Source organism: Perna viridis, chromosome 3, assembly GCF_037379345.1.
Source record: "Perna viridis isolate PV_CMFRI_1.1 ecotype Kerala chromosome 3, ASM3737934v1, whole genome shotgun sequence".
Taxonomy (NCBI): Eukaryota; Metazoa; Mollusca; class Bivalvia; order Mytilida; family Mytilidae; genus Perna; species Perna viridis.
In genome coordinates, this window is record NC_142447.1 from 18,818,760 (window position 1) to 18,832,926 (window position 14,167).

Consider the following 14,167-nt stretch of genomic DNA (forward strand, 5'->3'; position numbering starts at 1 on the left):
TTTATCAAAAGGTCTTAAGAAGTACAAATAACTCTGTAAAATACTGAATAATTAATTCTAAAAGATTCATAACCATATTTTGTCATTACTGGGTCGATTACAGGGTGCTAGAACAGGGAGTCTATATAAAACATGGATTAATAGATTCAAGGGAAAGAAAATGGTCATATTTACTTGGTTGAGAACACATAATTACTTCAAATTCGAGGAATTTAAAATGGCCAAATCTTGATTAATTTAGTTTCAACAACTATCCACGAAACCACGTGACTATCACGTGTTACGCACTTCTTATACTGTTAAGTCCTTAAAAACCTCGTGTTGGGATTAATTTAAATATATAAATGTTTTATGCCTCTTATTAAGTATATGCACAGAACAATGTGGAAAGGTTGTTCCATCGGTCTTCAACAGTTGAAAAACTAGAACAAATCATATATATAGAGCTCACAAGAAAGTCATAGCAAAAGCTACATTACGTCACGTGTAGCAATAGATGGATGTATTCAAACTACAATTCTTTCAAGTTAAAGAAAATTCTAAACTTCTAGACTACGTCTAGACAACTGTTAACATAAAATCAAATTAATGTAATAAAATAATATAAAAGTTCTAGACTACGTCTAGCAATAGTGTATATCCGTTAAATTAACATGCCTAATTGCAATACAAAAAATCAGTCAAGGTAAAAATTAAAAGAAAAACCATTATCGAAATGTGAGCGACGTTCACTGGAAAAAGCTCGATTTTGTGTTCTCAAAAGTCCCGAAATATGAAATCGGAAGTTACCGTAACAAAATATTATTGGACTATTCTCATTTTCCAGTCCTAATTTTACGATTTCCTGAAAACAATCAGAGGTTAAAACTTCATTTTAAGACTTTGGATAAGTTTTGAAAGATTTGATATTGATTTAAAAAAGAACTTATCAAGAATGAAAAAGAAAGTCATAAAAATAGAATCTGTTTCGATTTTAATTAATCGCCCTTGAATATTTTAGTAATAATATGGTGTGTTAATGTGAAATTTATAATAATACTGTACAAATTACCAAACAAAAAAAATATCGTTTTTTTACATTGGATACGGGAAATTTGGGTTACAAATTTCGATAATATTGAAAATTAAAAATTGAACAAAATCAAATTTTCGATAACAATTGAAAAATCATGGATTCCGACCTAGCCATAATATCATTTTGTTATTTTTTACAAACTATCATTTGGTAAAATCACGTAATAATAAATGAATCGTCAAAAGAGTATTTAGGTACTAGGAAAACTTAATGCGGGTACGGATACAGGTTACCCATTCCGGTATGTACCTACAATAATGGCACAACCATTGTCACGCCAAAAATTGATTCCAAATAGTGTTATAGTTTCTTTGTGTTATCCCATGAGTGAATCAACGTTGATACAAAAATAAATAAAGAAATAACGAAGTGCTATTTTTAAAAATTAGACATCAATATCCCTCACGAATGACACTATTTAAAAGTTTGGTCAACCTATTTGTTATTTATCAAGCTTTTCGTGCTTTGTGAAGAATATTGCAATAAAATATTATATATAGTGTGAAAAATATATACACGTATTAATCGTTTACAATCTGTTTTTGATAACGATTTCCTTGTTTTTAAAACATTGCTGATTGCTCATGAACATAACGGAGATGTGCACGGCTAAACATTTTTTTTGTTTTTGTAAACTTAAAAAAAAGATAATTTGACTAATCAATTCAGACTTTTGGTATTACGCTAGACCTCTTGAACAAGGTTATGTTGCTACAAAATTGAAGTCATCACGACAAAAGTTTTATGTCATTATGAACACTCGTGGATCGATCGTTACGGTGTATCCATTTGAACCATGAAAACTGATTTGTTCAACGTGTCATAGTTGTCATTTTTCTCTTTCGTCTACCACAGACTTGACTTTTTATGAGCAACTCGGAGGATGTTTCTAGAAAAGCAGAAGACCCTTACCCTACCGGTATACCTGCTCCATGCTCCCAGTTTTTAGTGGAAGCCGACTTGCTCATTAACTTTTGTTACTTTGTATGTATTATTTTAGTTACTTTATGTTCTTTGTCGTGTTTGTCTGGTTTCCATGTCTGGTCTTTTTCCCATGATTACACTTTTGATTTCCGCTTGAATCTTAGTTCCCCTGATTTCTCTTCCATTTATGTCATTTTTCAAAAGTGCGAAACTAAACAAAACTGCTGAGTGCTAGCCTAAGGAGGAGTTGTGCTTGTGACAGTTACTTTATTCCTTAATGCTCAAATGCATATGATAAGTGATGTACCTATAAAATTTCATCAATGGAAACGGTGTTTTAACATTTAAAATCTTTTAAGGTTTATTATCTAACTTTGAATAATCAGATTAATTATGCACATTTAATCCTAATCCTCTTATAAAATTTTGTCTAAAGGAAGACGAGAAATCAATAATACGTAAAAAATGATTGGTAAAAAATACCTAATCAAAACTCGTTAAATGGTCATCAATAGATTTCAGAAATTTTCACACAAAAATGTTACATGTACGTACAGTATACATGTACATGTACAAAGATAATGAGAATTTGGAAAAATATTAATACATGTGCTGAAATAACCCCAGTGCCACCTTTCCCCAACTGATAAACCAAAATATGATTTACAGGTACCCTTAATATACAACTTATTTACCAACCATTTGGTTTTTTAGCAACTATTTATACCTCTCTGAGGCAAAAATCCAACTTATTTGTTTTTTTTTTTCATTTTTCTAATCTCTACTTTCTGCAAAATGAAGCAAAATTACAAATAGAGGTATCATCAGACAGTCAAATATTTCAGCTTTACAATGGAACCAATAAGGTGTGATAACATTTATCGATTGTTGAGTTAAATAAAGAATATGTACCCTTACCCAACCGAAAAACTGATTAAATTGATGTCTAAATTTCTAGAGTATTTATGCTTCAATACAAAAATGGCTTATGTGTATTTTCTGTTTATAAATATTACAACTAATACTTACGGGATTCTTTTGATGACTTGTATAGATTTTCATGTTCAGAATGAATCAAAAAATGTAAAAACAGGATTTTCAATCGTCTCATAAGAAAATAATATAAATTCGATTCTACAAATTATTACACAACCAAAACGTCTTAAATTTGGTATCAACCGATAGATATATAAATACAAATATTTTTTCTACATTAAAAAGTCACGAAAAACGTATTTTTTTATGAAAGAGCTTTCCAAAACAATTTTAAAATGCCCTCTACCTCTGGCACTGTAAAGAAAATTACAAAAAAAACTTTTTCAATTGTGCTCTTGGTTGAAATTGGTCTGGGATACTACATTTACCATCTGCATTTAACCGTGGGGTATCAACAATTTTTTTTGATAATGCCCATTTGTTCCTGGGACAGGTTTTGGTATGGGATCTGGTCCAGGGCCAATGTCGATAGAATTTACACACCAGTTGCACTGAATACCATCATTCGGACATTTTAGATATTCAAATACAGCTGATTTGATAATGTTTTTCTATGGAACTTTCAACAGCTGAGAAATATTTGTGTCCTGGGAGAGTACTTCTGACTCTCTGACCTTTCTTTCTCCATCAAATAGTCAGTATTCTAAAAAAAAGGAATTGGCTGCTTTTAAAAAACTCTCTGCTTCTGATTTGTTTGAAGCAGAAGCAGTTGAGATATTAAGGAATTTTTTTTTATCAATCATGACTCTTAAAATCGCCTCAAGTCACCAAAAGAACCCCAGAAATATTAATTGCAATAGTACTAATCAGAAAATACCAAATAAGTTATTCATACGGAAGCATAAATACTCAGGGACTGCATGGTGAATCCTCCCAGCCCAGCAACTATATATAAACAACTAATTTTCATGCCGTCTGGAATGTCAATCTTATTTATTAAGTTAAAGTTAAGATATGAATGAAGGGCTGTAACAAAATTGACGAACTGATAAACTTAAGGAAAATGTATATGAATTATTTGTTATTTTACAGTAGAGGTCAGCACGAGATAACAAAAGAGACAAGATATACAGAAAGAAATGGAGAAAGAGGCGTTTAGTCTAGTGATTGCCGAGTATGCATATATACTCTAAGATTTTTAATATAAAATGTCCGCCAAAGGACTACTCCAGTTACTGGATTTAAACCGGATATTGTGGGTTAACTTATTTTAAATCATTAAGAATATTGGGTCTTTTCTTGAAAAGATGAGGCTACTACCAAGGCACAAATAAAGCAATGAAAAATACCAATTAAGAGAAAGTTTTGTAATAATCAGGCAAAATGGAAAAAATATAAACATGTATGTCAAGTTCCACCGATCTGACAATACAGTTTCACTCAAGAATGCTTACCCTGTTTGAAAAGACCATTACTTGATCTCTGCATCACTTCATATAGATCTACACAGAATTTTTTCAATAGAATGTTAGAAAAATGAGGTTTTTGACAGAGTTAACGGCCCTTGAAATGTTTATATTCAGTATATTCCAATATAACTTAATTACCAAAATGATAGTAAAAATCTTGTCTTTTTCCCTTGATTGTGATGGTGTAAATAGACAAATTACACTTTCAAAATTGTGTTGTTTTCATACCATGTTTCAATCACTGCCTGTTTCATATAGATACTGGCACTTAAATTCAATTTCATTTTGTGAAATTTGAAACTCTCATATGAAACAACCTATGTTATTTTTTTTTCATTTATAAGACGAGGATACCAAGACGAAAGACCATATAACACAGACATAACAGCAACAAACGATATTGCTTCGATATTTACAAATTGTGACCCACGGATTAAGAAACAACCTAAAGCCCAATTAACGTAAAATTTTAGAAAAGTTGCATACGGTTGTTTCAATTATGAGAATATGGTCTTATTTTGTTGAAATAATCTGTTTTAAGGTAGTCATATTAGAAATGTCAAGTTGTTTCTTCCATGAAAATACACAATTTTCAAACCCTGGATGTGTGGAGCTCGAGGTTCAAGTTACATGTATTCATAAGTGCATAAGTGAATATTCTCATACACACCAGGAGTATAAAACATAATGAACAAAATATTACTTTTCATACAAATTAGGGTTGCCTTCCGAAACAGTCATGTACGTTTTAAAAAAATCAACAGACCCTTAAAAACTACCACAGGAGGAAAGCACGCACGGACGAGGTGGGAAATAATAAAAATAATAACGCCCTTTTCGATTCAATTTTAGTTCCCATAGTTTGGGAGGAAGTCGGTATTTTGGAAATCAGCTAGCTTATGCTGAGGAGAGAACAATACGGTAGGGGACTTAAACATTCCAGATACTTTTTTTTATATCTAAATTACACTTGTATACCATCACGGATGTTACATTTGTCTATGTATAAATTCTTAAATACATTTTATCAATATATACATCAAATTTCATCTTTTTATTATAAGTTTTACAAATATTTCAAAATCATAACGTTTGTCATAAAGTTTCAATTCCAAGCGTTCTGTGTCATCTATGTATAAATTAAGGTCTATGTATGAGGCAGAAGAATGTGTATCAGGTATCTCTTTAATTTGAAGTTCATTTGGGTCGATTAAATGTAGGTAAATCTTGAAACTAGGATTATTCAGAGATAATACTTCATCTAAATATCGAAAACTGAAATTGAAGGACCGGGCTACTCGCTTCTCTTTTTTTTCCATAGGTGCCTAGTAAAAAGCTGGCTTCATAGAAATGTAAGAATAGATCGGTCAAGAGTAGCACACAATTAGTTCCCATAGGTATCCCGATGGTCTGTTGAAATACATGCCCCAAAACTTTACAAACAATTTATCGACCAGAAATTCTAACATTATAACAATATCAGATTCTGAGTATTTTATACCAGAATCAGTATGTTCCTTCACAAAACAAGCCTTTCCGTTACCTAGTAATAGATAAGCATATCTTTTAGTTCTTTGCTTTGTACAACCTACAAATAAGAATAAGATCACGTACAATTGACTTGAGATTGTCATGTGGCAGTGTAGTATACACAGTTGACAAATCAAAGCACGTATCCTGCACACAAAAGTAGGCTACTAGACGAAAGACGTTCCTGTAGGTCTTTTCTCACTATTGCAAAGTTTGGTATGATGAACACGTATAATGTGTCAATGAATGACCTAAATACATACATAGAGTAATAAAATATACATATAAAGCAAAAATTATCGAAGTCAAATTCGGCACAATAAATTCTAACAAAGTATGTCATACAATCTATTATTGATGTAGGGGCTTGCAATTTCATTTAATAAATACATACCTACCATACTATGAATATTCAGATAATAGAATAACGAATCACCCATTTAGATCAACGAAATTGTTTTACGAGGAAACAAAAGTTTTGTGGACGGATAGAGAGCCAGAAAAAAAAACCGTTTAGCCGTTAAGCGGCTTTTTAACGCCAAGCTAAAACATGTAGAAGGTTATAAACTTTTAAGTACTACTTCGTATAAGAATCGGGCAAAATGTGTATGAGGTGTTGCACATGAAGGAAACCACGCGGAGATTTTATTGCATTAATCAGTTACTTAAACCTGATAACCTCAAGGCATAACCAGCGTATTGTTTGTAAAATTTGCCTTTTTTAAGATAATGATAGGTCAAGTTTAGTTAAATGAACTATGGAAGAATAACGGGAAAATTTTCCCGCACATTTTGCTATACATGCAGTCTAAAAATATCTTAGTACAAGATGCTTCAGGATAAATTAAAATATATTTTCAGTTGTTTGTTTTAAGATGTATTGAATATAATTTAAGGCAACAAAGACTTATTTGAGAACATGATGTGCCACCCGTTGCCTGATTCTTACACAAAATAGTACTTTTAAAAATCTTTACAATCAACTTCTACTTCCTTGCGTTTAAATGGATACATAAATTAAAAAAAACATATCCGAACTAGACTCGAAACTACGGAACATGCTCTGGTCATACAAATTATACAATGACTCTGGATTACTTTTAATTGTGACCGTTGCTGTTAAGTTATTGGATCATTCATTATATGTTGGAGATTGATATGTGCCTGAAATATGTTTTATAAGCTTTTATGTCAAACAATGTGATGCATTAAAATACAAGACACGAGTTTAGCGGGGTGCCAACATTCGACTAACTCCATGAATAGGAGTGTCATATTTCCGCGGTTTTCATTTTGCGCGTCTTCAGATTTTTATTGTCGCGATTTCCTAATCCTCTAAAATATAGCGAAATTAGAAGTACGCAAATACTTTCCGCTTAACGGTGTCTTCCGCTGTCCAAAGATTCATTTCCTTTATACTTTAATTTAGGCCTGGAAATTAAACATACACAGTGCGAGTTTACGAGTACGGCATTAATTAAGTATGGTGGTATAAAGCATTTCAAATTGAAAAACTATCACCGACAACATTTCCAAAGTAAACCATTAACCACCTACTTCTATTTTTAGAAGTACTAGTAACAATAGGTTTATCTTAAAAGGATATACACAGCATTGTCACTTTCATAATGCCATCTATTTAAAAAGAATTTTGTTTCATAAAAGATTTTGCAAACTTACGTTTAGACCATTTCAGTACAATAGCTCATGTAATATTATTTTGGTTAAACGCAGCACTTAAAAATGAAAAGCCTCTGAACTTTCTTAGGAAAGCGAAAATCATCGACTTTAAGACGGTTAGTACATCAATGCACTTGATATCGAATTACGGTGTTCAGATAATGTATGATTAGATTAATTTACTACGATTTAGTATTTATGGGATGTTTCTAATTTTTTAACATATAATTAGAAATAACTTGGTGTTGCTCCAGTTTTCACTTATAAACCACAAAGTAGTTTTCAAAAGTGTTACCTGGTCCGAACCTGGTCATTGAATAAAGTAGGATTATTAATATTGTTATTGAGTAAATAAATGTCATTGATTAAAGTACACGCATTTATCATTTTACGAGCGGTAACATCTGATATCAAGTAAACAGTAATTTTAATAATCTGATTTGGCAATAGTTTCCAAACTGATGGAATAGCGTTAGATACAGGTCCACTTTCAGGAACAGGCATATACAGAAATCAATGCAAATACTATGAACATAACATCAACCATTGGTCATAGTCATACGTGTTTGAGTTGATTTAAATAATGATTTACATATTACGACTGCAAATTATTCACTGAACGATCCTTATACTTCTTTAGGCAGTAAATGACAGCGATCAAGAGTTGTCTGTTAGCTTAAGAGTTTCTAAGTGCTTCCCGGGCTCTGGGTTGGCGAAACCTAGATTATACTCTAATGAAATGAAATAATCAGTTGTTAAACCTATTGACTGCTAACTATCTCACACTAAATGACAGACGCAAGTCAATCATCCATGACAATATCCTCTATTTATCATGTTGGTGTGGAGTCGAAAAAACAAAAACAAACGAAAACAAAAATGCTATGTGTTTGAAATGCAAATAAATCTGAAGAAAACATTATGTTCGAATATGACTACTGTTATCTTCATTGAACGGTAGGACTCTCGTTAGGTTTTTTTTTCTTTTATAAATACTTTGCATGCACATTATACAACACCTTGCTGCCAGATTATTACATGGCCAATTCAATCCGCCATCGATCCTTTTTCTTTCTTTCTTTCATATAACATATTTATCAATATTAAGTCTATTACCAAGTGTCAGCCAAATATCACGAGACGACCAAGTCATGTGACCTATATTAACAAATTGACAAATCATAAAAAAGCACAATGAAAGGACTTTTTATTTTCGTCTTGTTTATATTTGTCAAACGAACCGATGCTGCTTGCTACTTTATTGAAAAAACTGGTAAGTTTGAAAGTTAATTTAACCCATTCATTTTCTTATTATTCAGCTGTTTGAAAAGTTTGGAAAATAGTGCTCATTTACAAATGAAATTCGGATTAAAAATCCAAGGAATAAACAATGAGAAGGTCTACACTTCTGGATTTATAGATTTTGAACTATGATTTATATGATTTTAGTCAGACAATAGACTACTGGGATAATGAATACTTCAGATGACTTCCCTTTCACCCAGCAGTGGCATCGACCCAGTGGATAGACAATTTTAACCTTTGAGAATTAATACCCTACCGATGCACCTGGTTCATGCTCCCAGTTTTTAGTGGAGTCCGAGTTGCTCATTTACTTTTGTTACTTTGTTTGTATGATTTTAGTTACTTTATGTTCTTTGTTGTGTATGTCTGTATTCCATGTCTGGTCTTTGTTCCTGGATTACATTCTTTTGGACGATGATTGTGATTTACCGTCTATGTACTGGATTCCCAAATTTCACAAGAATCCATACAAACAACGTTTCATAGCTGGATCTGCAAAATGTACCACCAAACCTCTTTCAAAACTTTTAACTTTTATACTCACAACTGTCAAAGAGGGTCTACAGTCCTACCACAACACTTGTTACTCCCGTAGTGGTATTAATTCAATGTGGATCCTAAAAAAATCAAGATCTTTTGGAGACAATCAGTTCAAGACTATTATCTGCATATAATATCATTAAAACCTATGTTTTTTTCAACACTGTATACTTCTATTCCCCATACTCACTTAAAATCACGACTTTACATTATACATCGTTGTTTTTCCAAAAAAGATGGTACTCCTAGATACAAATATATAGTTCTTGGTAGAGATTCCTCATACTTTGTAAGAAATAATTCCAAATCATCTTCCAAATATACAGAGGAAGATGTTTACAAAATGCTGGAATTTTTAATCGACAACATATTTGTCCAGTGTGGTGGACGTGTTTTTCAACAAACGGTCGGCATTCCAATGGGAACAAATTGTGCTCCTTTACTAGCTGACCTATTCCTTCACTCTTATGAGGCTGACTTTATAGCTGATCTGATCAGAAAGAAAGAATATTGTTTGGCTAGATCCTTCAATCTCAGTTTCCGCTATATAGATGACGTGTTATCTTTAAAGAATCCTAATTTCGGGGATTTGATATATCGCATCTACCCAAAAGAATTTGAGATAAAAGATACTACAGACACTGTGAAGTCAGCCTCATATCTTGACCTACACTTAGAAATCGATGGTAAAGGAAAACTATTGACCAAACTTTACGACAAACGTGATGACTTTTCATTCAGAATTGTCAACTTTCCTTTCATCTGTGGCAACATCCCTTCGGCTCCTGCGTATGGAGTGTTCATATCACAACTCATACGTTATGATACTTTTTGTACCGCGCTAGAACTCTAACAGATAGGCTTCTGGAACAGGGTTATGTTGCTACAAGATTGAAGTCATCACTACAGAAGTTTTATGGTCGTCATCATGAACTGGTGGATCGTTATGGTTTTCCTTTCCTCGTTTGTCTACCCCGGACTTGACTTTTTATGAGCAACTCGACGGGTGTTTCTAGAAAAGCAGAGGACGCTTACCCTACCGGTGCACCTGGTTCATGCTCCCAGTTTTTAGTGGAGTTGCTCATTTACTTTTGTTACTTTGTATGTATGATTTTAGTTACTTTATGTTCTTTGTTGTGCATGTCTGTTTTCCATGTCTGGTCTTTGTCCCTGGATTACATTCTTTTGATTATCGCTATAACCTTGGTTCCCTTGATTACTCTTTGATTACCACTATAACCTTTGTTCCCTTGATTACTCTTCCTTAAACAATTAATAATGAAGTTATCCAAAATCATATATTGACATAATCACTTGTATAACCATACAACAAAAAACAAAACAATGACACGTTACCAAATGCATTTTTATGTATCAATTGGTTTATTGTATAGTATATCTTAATAGTTTCCTTTCTCAGTCCGGAAAATATAGGAATAGTATATGAATATTTCACAACAAAGATAAAAAGGGAATTTCAATCAAATTATTCTATACATGAAGGTTAACATAGACTTAAGATTTCTACAACCTGCAGAATGATTTACTTGCTGATCTGTAGGATTGAGGGACTTATTTATGTGAATATGTGCTTCTTGGTTTTGCTGCATTGTTTTATCAATTGATTTACATTCATTTTGTATTCACCAACCCAATAGTCAAATTGTCCGACCCGAATTTTATCAGGTTTTAATCATCATACTTATCAAAATTTGCAGTAATGCAAACTTCAAAATACCTAAAACAATGATTCTTTTTTTCCTTGTATTGCACATGGTAGAATCTCTCTGTGATGGATTTTGCTTACTATTTCAATAATTTTGGTTTTGCCCCAATTTGGGTATTTCTTCTATACAATGTTTTTTGTTTTTTGTTTTTGTTTTTGTTTGGATTGAGATTCTCCTATATATTTGATTATAATGCTGCTGATGAAAGATTACTCCTTCAAACACGTGTACAGTGTTTCGAAATTTTCTGAATATATGATTGGTATTTTTTGTATTTAATATCCGTTTGTATCTTTGATATACGTGCCTTATTGTCAGTTTGTTGACTAGTATTGAAGAAATTATGTTAAACCTACATGAAACCATTGTAAGTTTCTTGAACAATGAGTGTCTTAATATCTATCCATCTTTCCACGAAATATAACTTCGGTTGTCTTGTAAAAATGTGTAGATAAACCTCATGCAAAGATACAAATATAGTGTTTTTTTTTCATTTTCATTATGGAATAATACATTAAACAAGACAGATAAATATGGCATATGCTTGCGAACATTCTTTCTTTTTCAATATCGTTTATTAAAGTCGATATTTTTGTTTCAGGACAGTTTAATGGATGTCCGGTTTCTGTTAATGGTGTCAATGTTGTCATTCACGTGAATTCGACGGTTGAAATTATGCAACCAAGATGTGAACGGTGCAGCTGTGGTAACACTGGGGCCTCTTGTTGCTCGTATGTTTGCTTAACTTGTTTACTTACTACATGATAAAACATCAGATAATTGGTTTAGATGTGAGTGGTTTTTAATATGAGACAGATAACGGAAAATCTCGTGTCCCAAATTATTTCGATGTCTCGCTGACATATGTAGAAAGGAGTATCATGAAACCTCTGCAGGACAAATATAAATAAAAAAGAAGAAAAAAAGAATAAATATAAATTATTTGCTAGTAGCTGTACGCTCATGATTGTCAAAAAGTAAGAATGCATCATGAGCAAATCCTGGTATTACTTTAGGTAAAATGGGTCTCGCTTCTATTTATGGATACCGAAACTCTACAAATGTCCTTACAGAGACATATTGCTGGGTCTGCCAAATGTTGAAACATATTTTCAAACTTTTTTTACTAGTTTAATTAAGAGCAACTGTTATGAAGTATACTCCACAAGTTGCATGTGTAAGATGTGGATTTTGAAAACATCACATGACCTACAAAGGTGTCTTTTTTCCAGTAGCTTTTTTTAAACCAGTATAGCACTTTTGTTTTTGAGTACAAAAGCACACACACACACACACACACACACACACACACACACACACACACACACACACACACACACACACACACACACGCACTAATATACTAACAAAAAGTAAGCGAGTCTGATGATGATAAAATGTTGGAATTTCTGTTATATAGTTGAATATTCCCATTTTCGAGGATAACTTATATCTTATCTACCCAAAGAAATTTGAATTTAAGGAGACATCTGATTAACTTAATCTTTGTCTTTATTCATAGGCCTTAACGTATACATACGTGTAGATGACATAAGACGTCTGAAATCAAAACTTGATGATAAAAGTGATTATACTGATCTTCTAATTGTAAACTACCCTTTTCTTAGTGCAATATATATGCCAACATCACTAACCTATGGCAGGGACATCAAAGAAATCAGGGCTAGACCGCTAGTCGATGAAAACAAACATATTCTAGGGACAACAACTGGACAAACAAAAACATAGACACGCACAGTCCATGTCCAAACTATACGACAAACGCGATGACTTCTCATTCCGTATTGTCAACTTTCTTTTCATCTTTGACAACATCCCTTTATCATATGGGTATTTCATATAACAAACTCATACATTATGCCAGAGTGTGCCAATCATTCAATAAATTGCTCTGAAAAGTTGTTCGATAAAAATGAGTGCGTTTATAGAGTTAATTTGCCTTCAGTGTGTCAAAAACAAAGAAGTTGATTAATTTGTACCGAAAGCAAACATTTTTTAAATTTTATTATCAGTTTTTACTCACTTTTTCACACTTCTTTTTCATTTGCAGATTACATGGTCGACCGGTAGAGTTTCCAAATGACTGTGAGCTGATTTTCAATGGGTGTAAACCACTTGTTGTTAAGAAAAATGATTCTACGGTCCAATGTCAAGTGACTGCCTGGATAGGATAGTTTGAAGTAGTAATGCCGTCGGGAATAAAAGACCTTTATAATGTTTGATTTAATTTAGCTTAATGTAACATAAGTCCAACCTAATAAACCTATGCATTTTTAGTGCGTGCATGATTTTTATGACCTCCGTGATGATAGTTTTTACAACATTGTAAATTCTATGTAAAATATCGTGAACAAACATGGCATGAAGTAATATTATCTGCTTATTCCAATCAATTTATGGCATTGTATATTCAACGTACAATATGAAAGAAAATTTTGTTATCGGTAACCCCCATTTATTTTAATAATTGATATTGAAAAACCATGTCACTTTGGTTGAATGACGCCTTTTGCAATTTCAATTTAATGTTTTAATTTTACTGAACGCCAGTCTACACGATAAAATAAAGATCAACGTATTGCAGAAATTTTGGGATTGGAAAAATATACAAATAACATAGAGCTAAGAGAGTGATAGAGCCGCACCCGACAAAATCGTTGTCATCCCGATGCGTAGCCGAGGCTGACAATGTATTTTCAAGTGGTAACAATCTCTCTATCACCCTCTAAACTAAATGTTATTTATCTTTTTAAACTTAGTGTTCCATTGATATTCTTTTTCGAAGTAAGTCCTAACATTCAGTTTTGTATGTGTGTCTTTTGTCATTATTTTCTCCATTAAAATTGTTTTATTTTCTTCATTCACATTCATTTGAAACAATTAACGTAAACTGCGATCACATCGCATTTTGAGACCTTTATTATGAGCAACTCGGCGGATGTTGTTAGAAAAGCAGAGGA

The 14,167-nt window shown here is 32.4% G+C and overlaps 1 protein-coding gene across 1 annotated transcript; it reads left to right on the forward strand.

The window, feature by feature from the left end:
- The first annotated feature begins 8,742 nt into the window (after positions 1-8,742).
- LOC148621318 (beta-microseminoprotein-like) lies at positions 8,743-14,018 on the forward strand. The gene is made up of 3 exons (XM_088573987.1): positions 8,743-8,887; positions 11,788-11,917; positions 13,258-14,018. The coding sequence occupies exons 1-3, from the start codon at positions 8,809-8,811 to the stop codon at positions 13,379-13,381; spliced, it is 333 nt and encodes a 110-aa protein (XP_088430113.1). The 5' UTR covers positions 8,743-8,808; the 3' UTR covers positions 13,382-14,018.
- Positions 14,019-14,167: the final 149 nt, after the last annotated feature.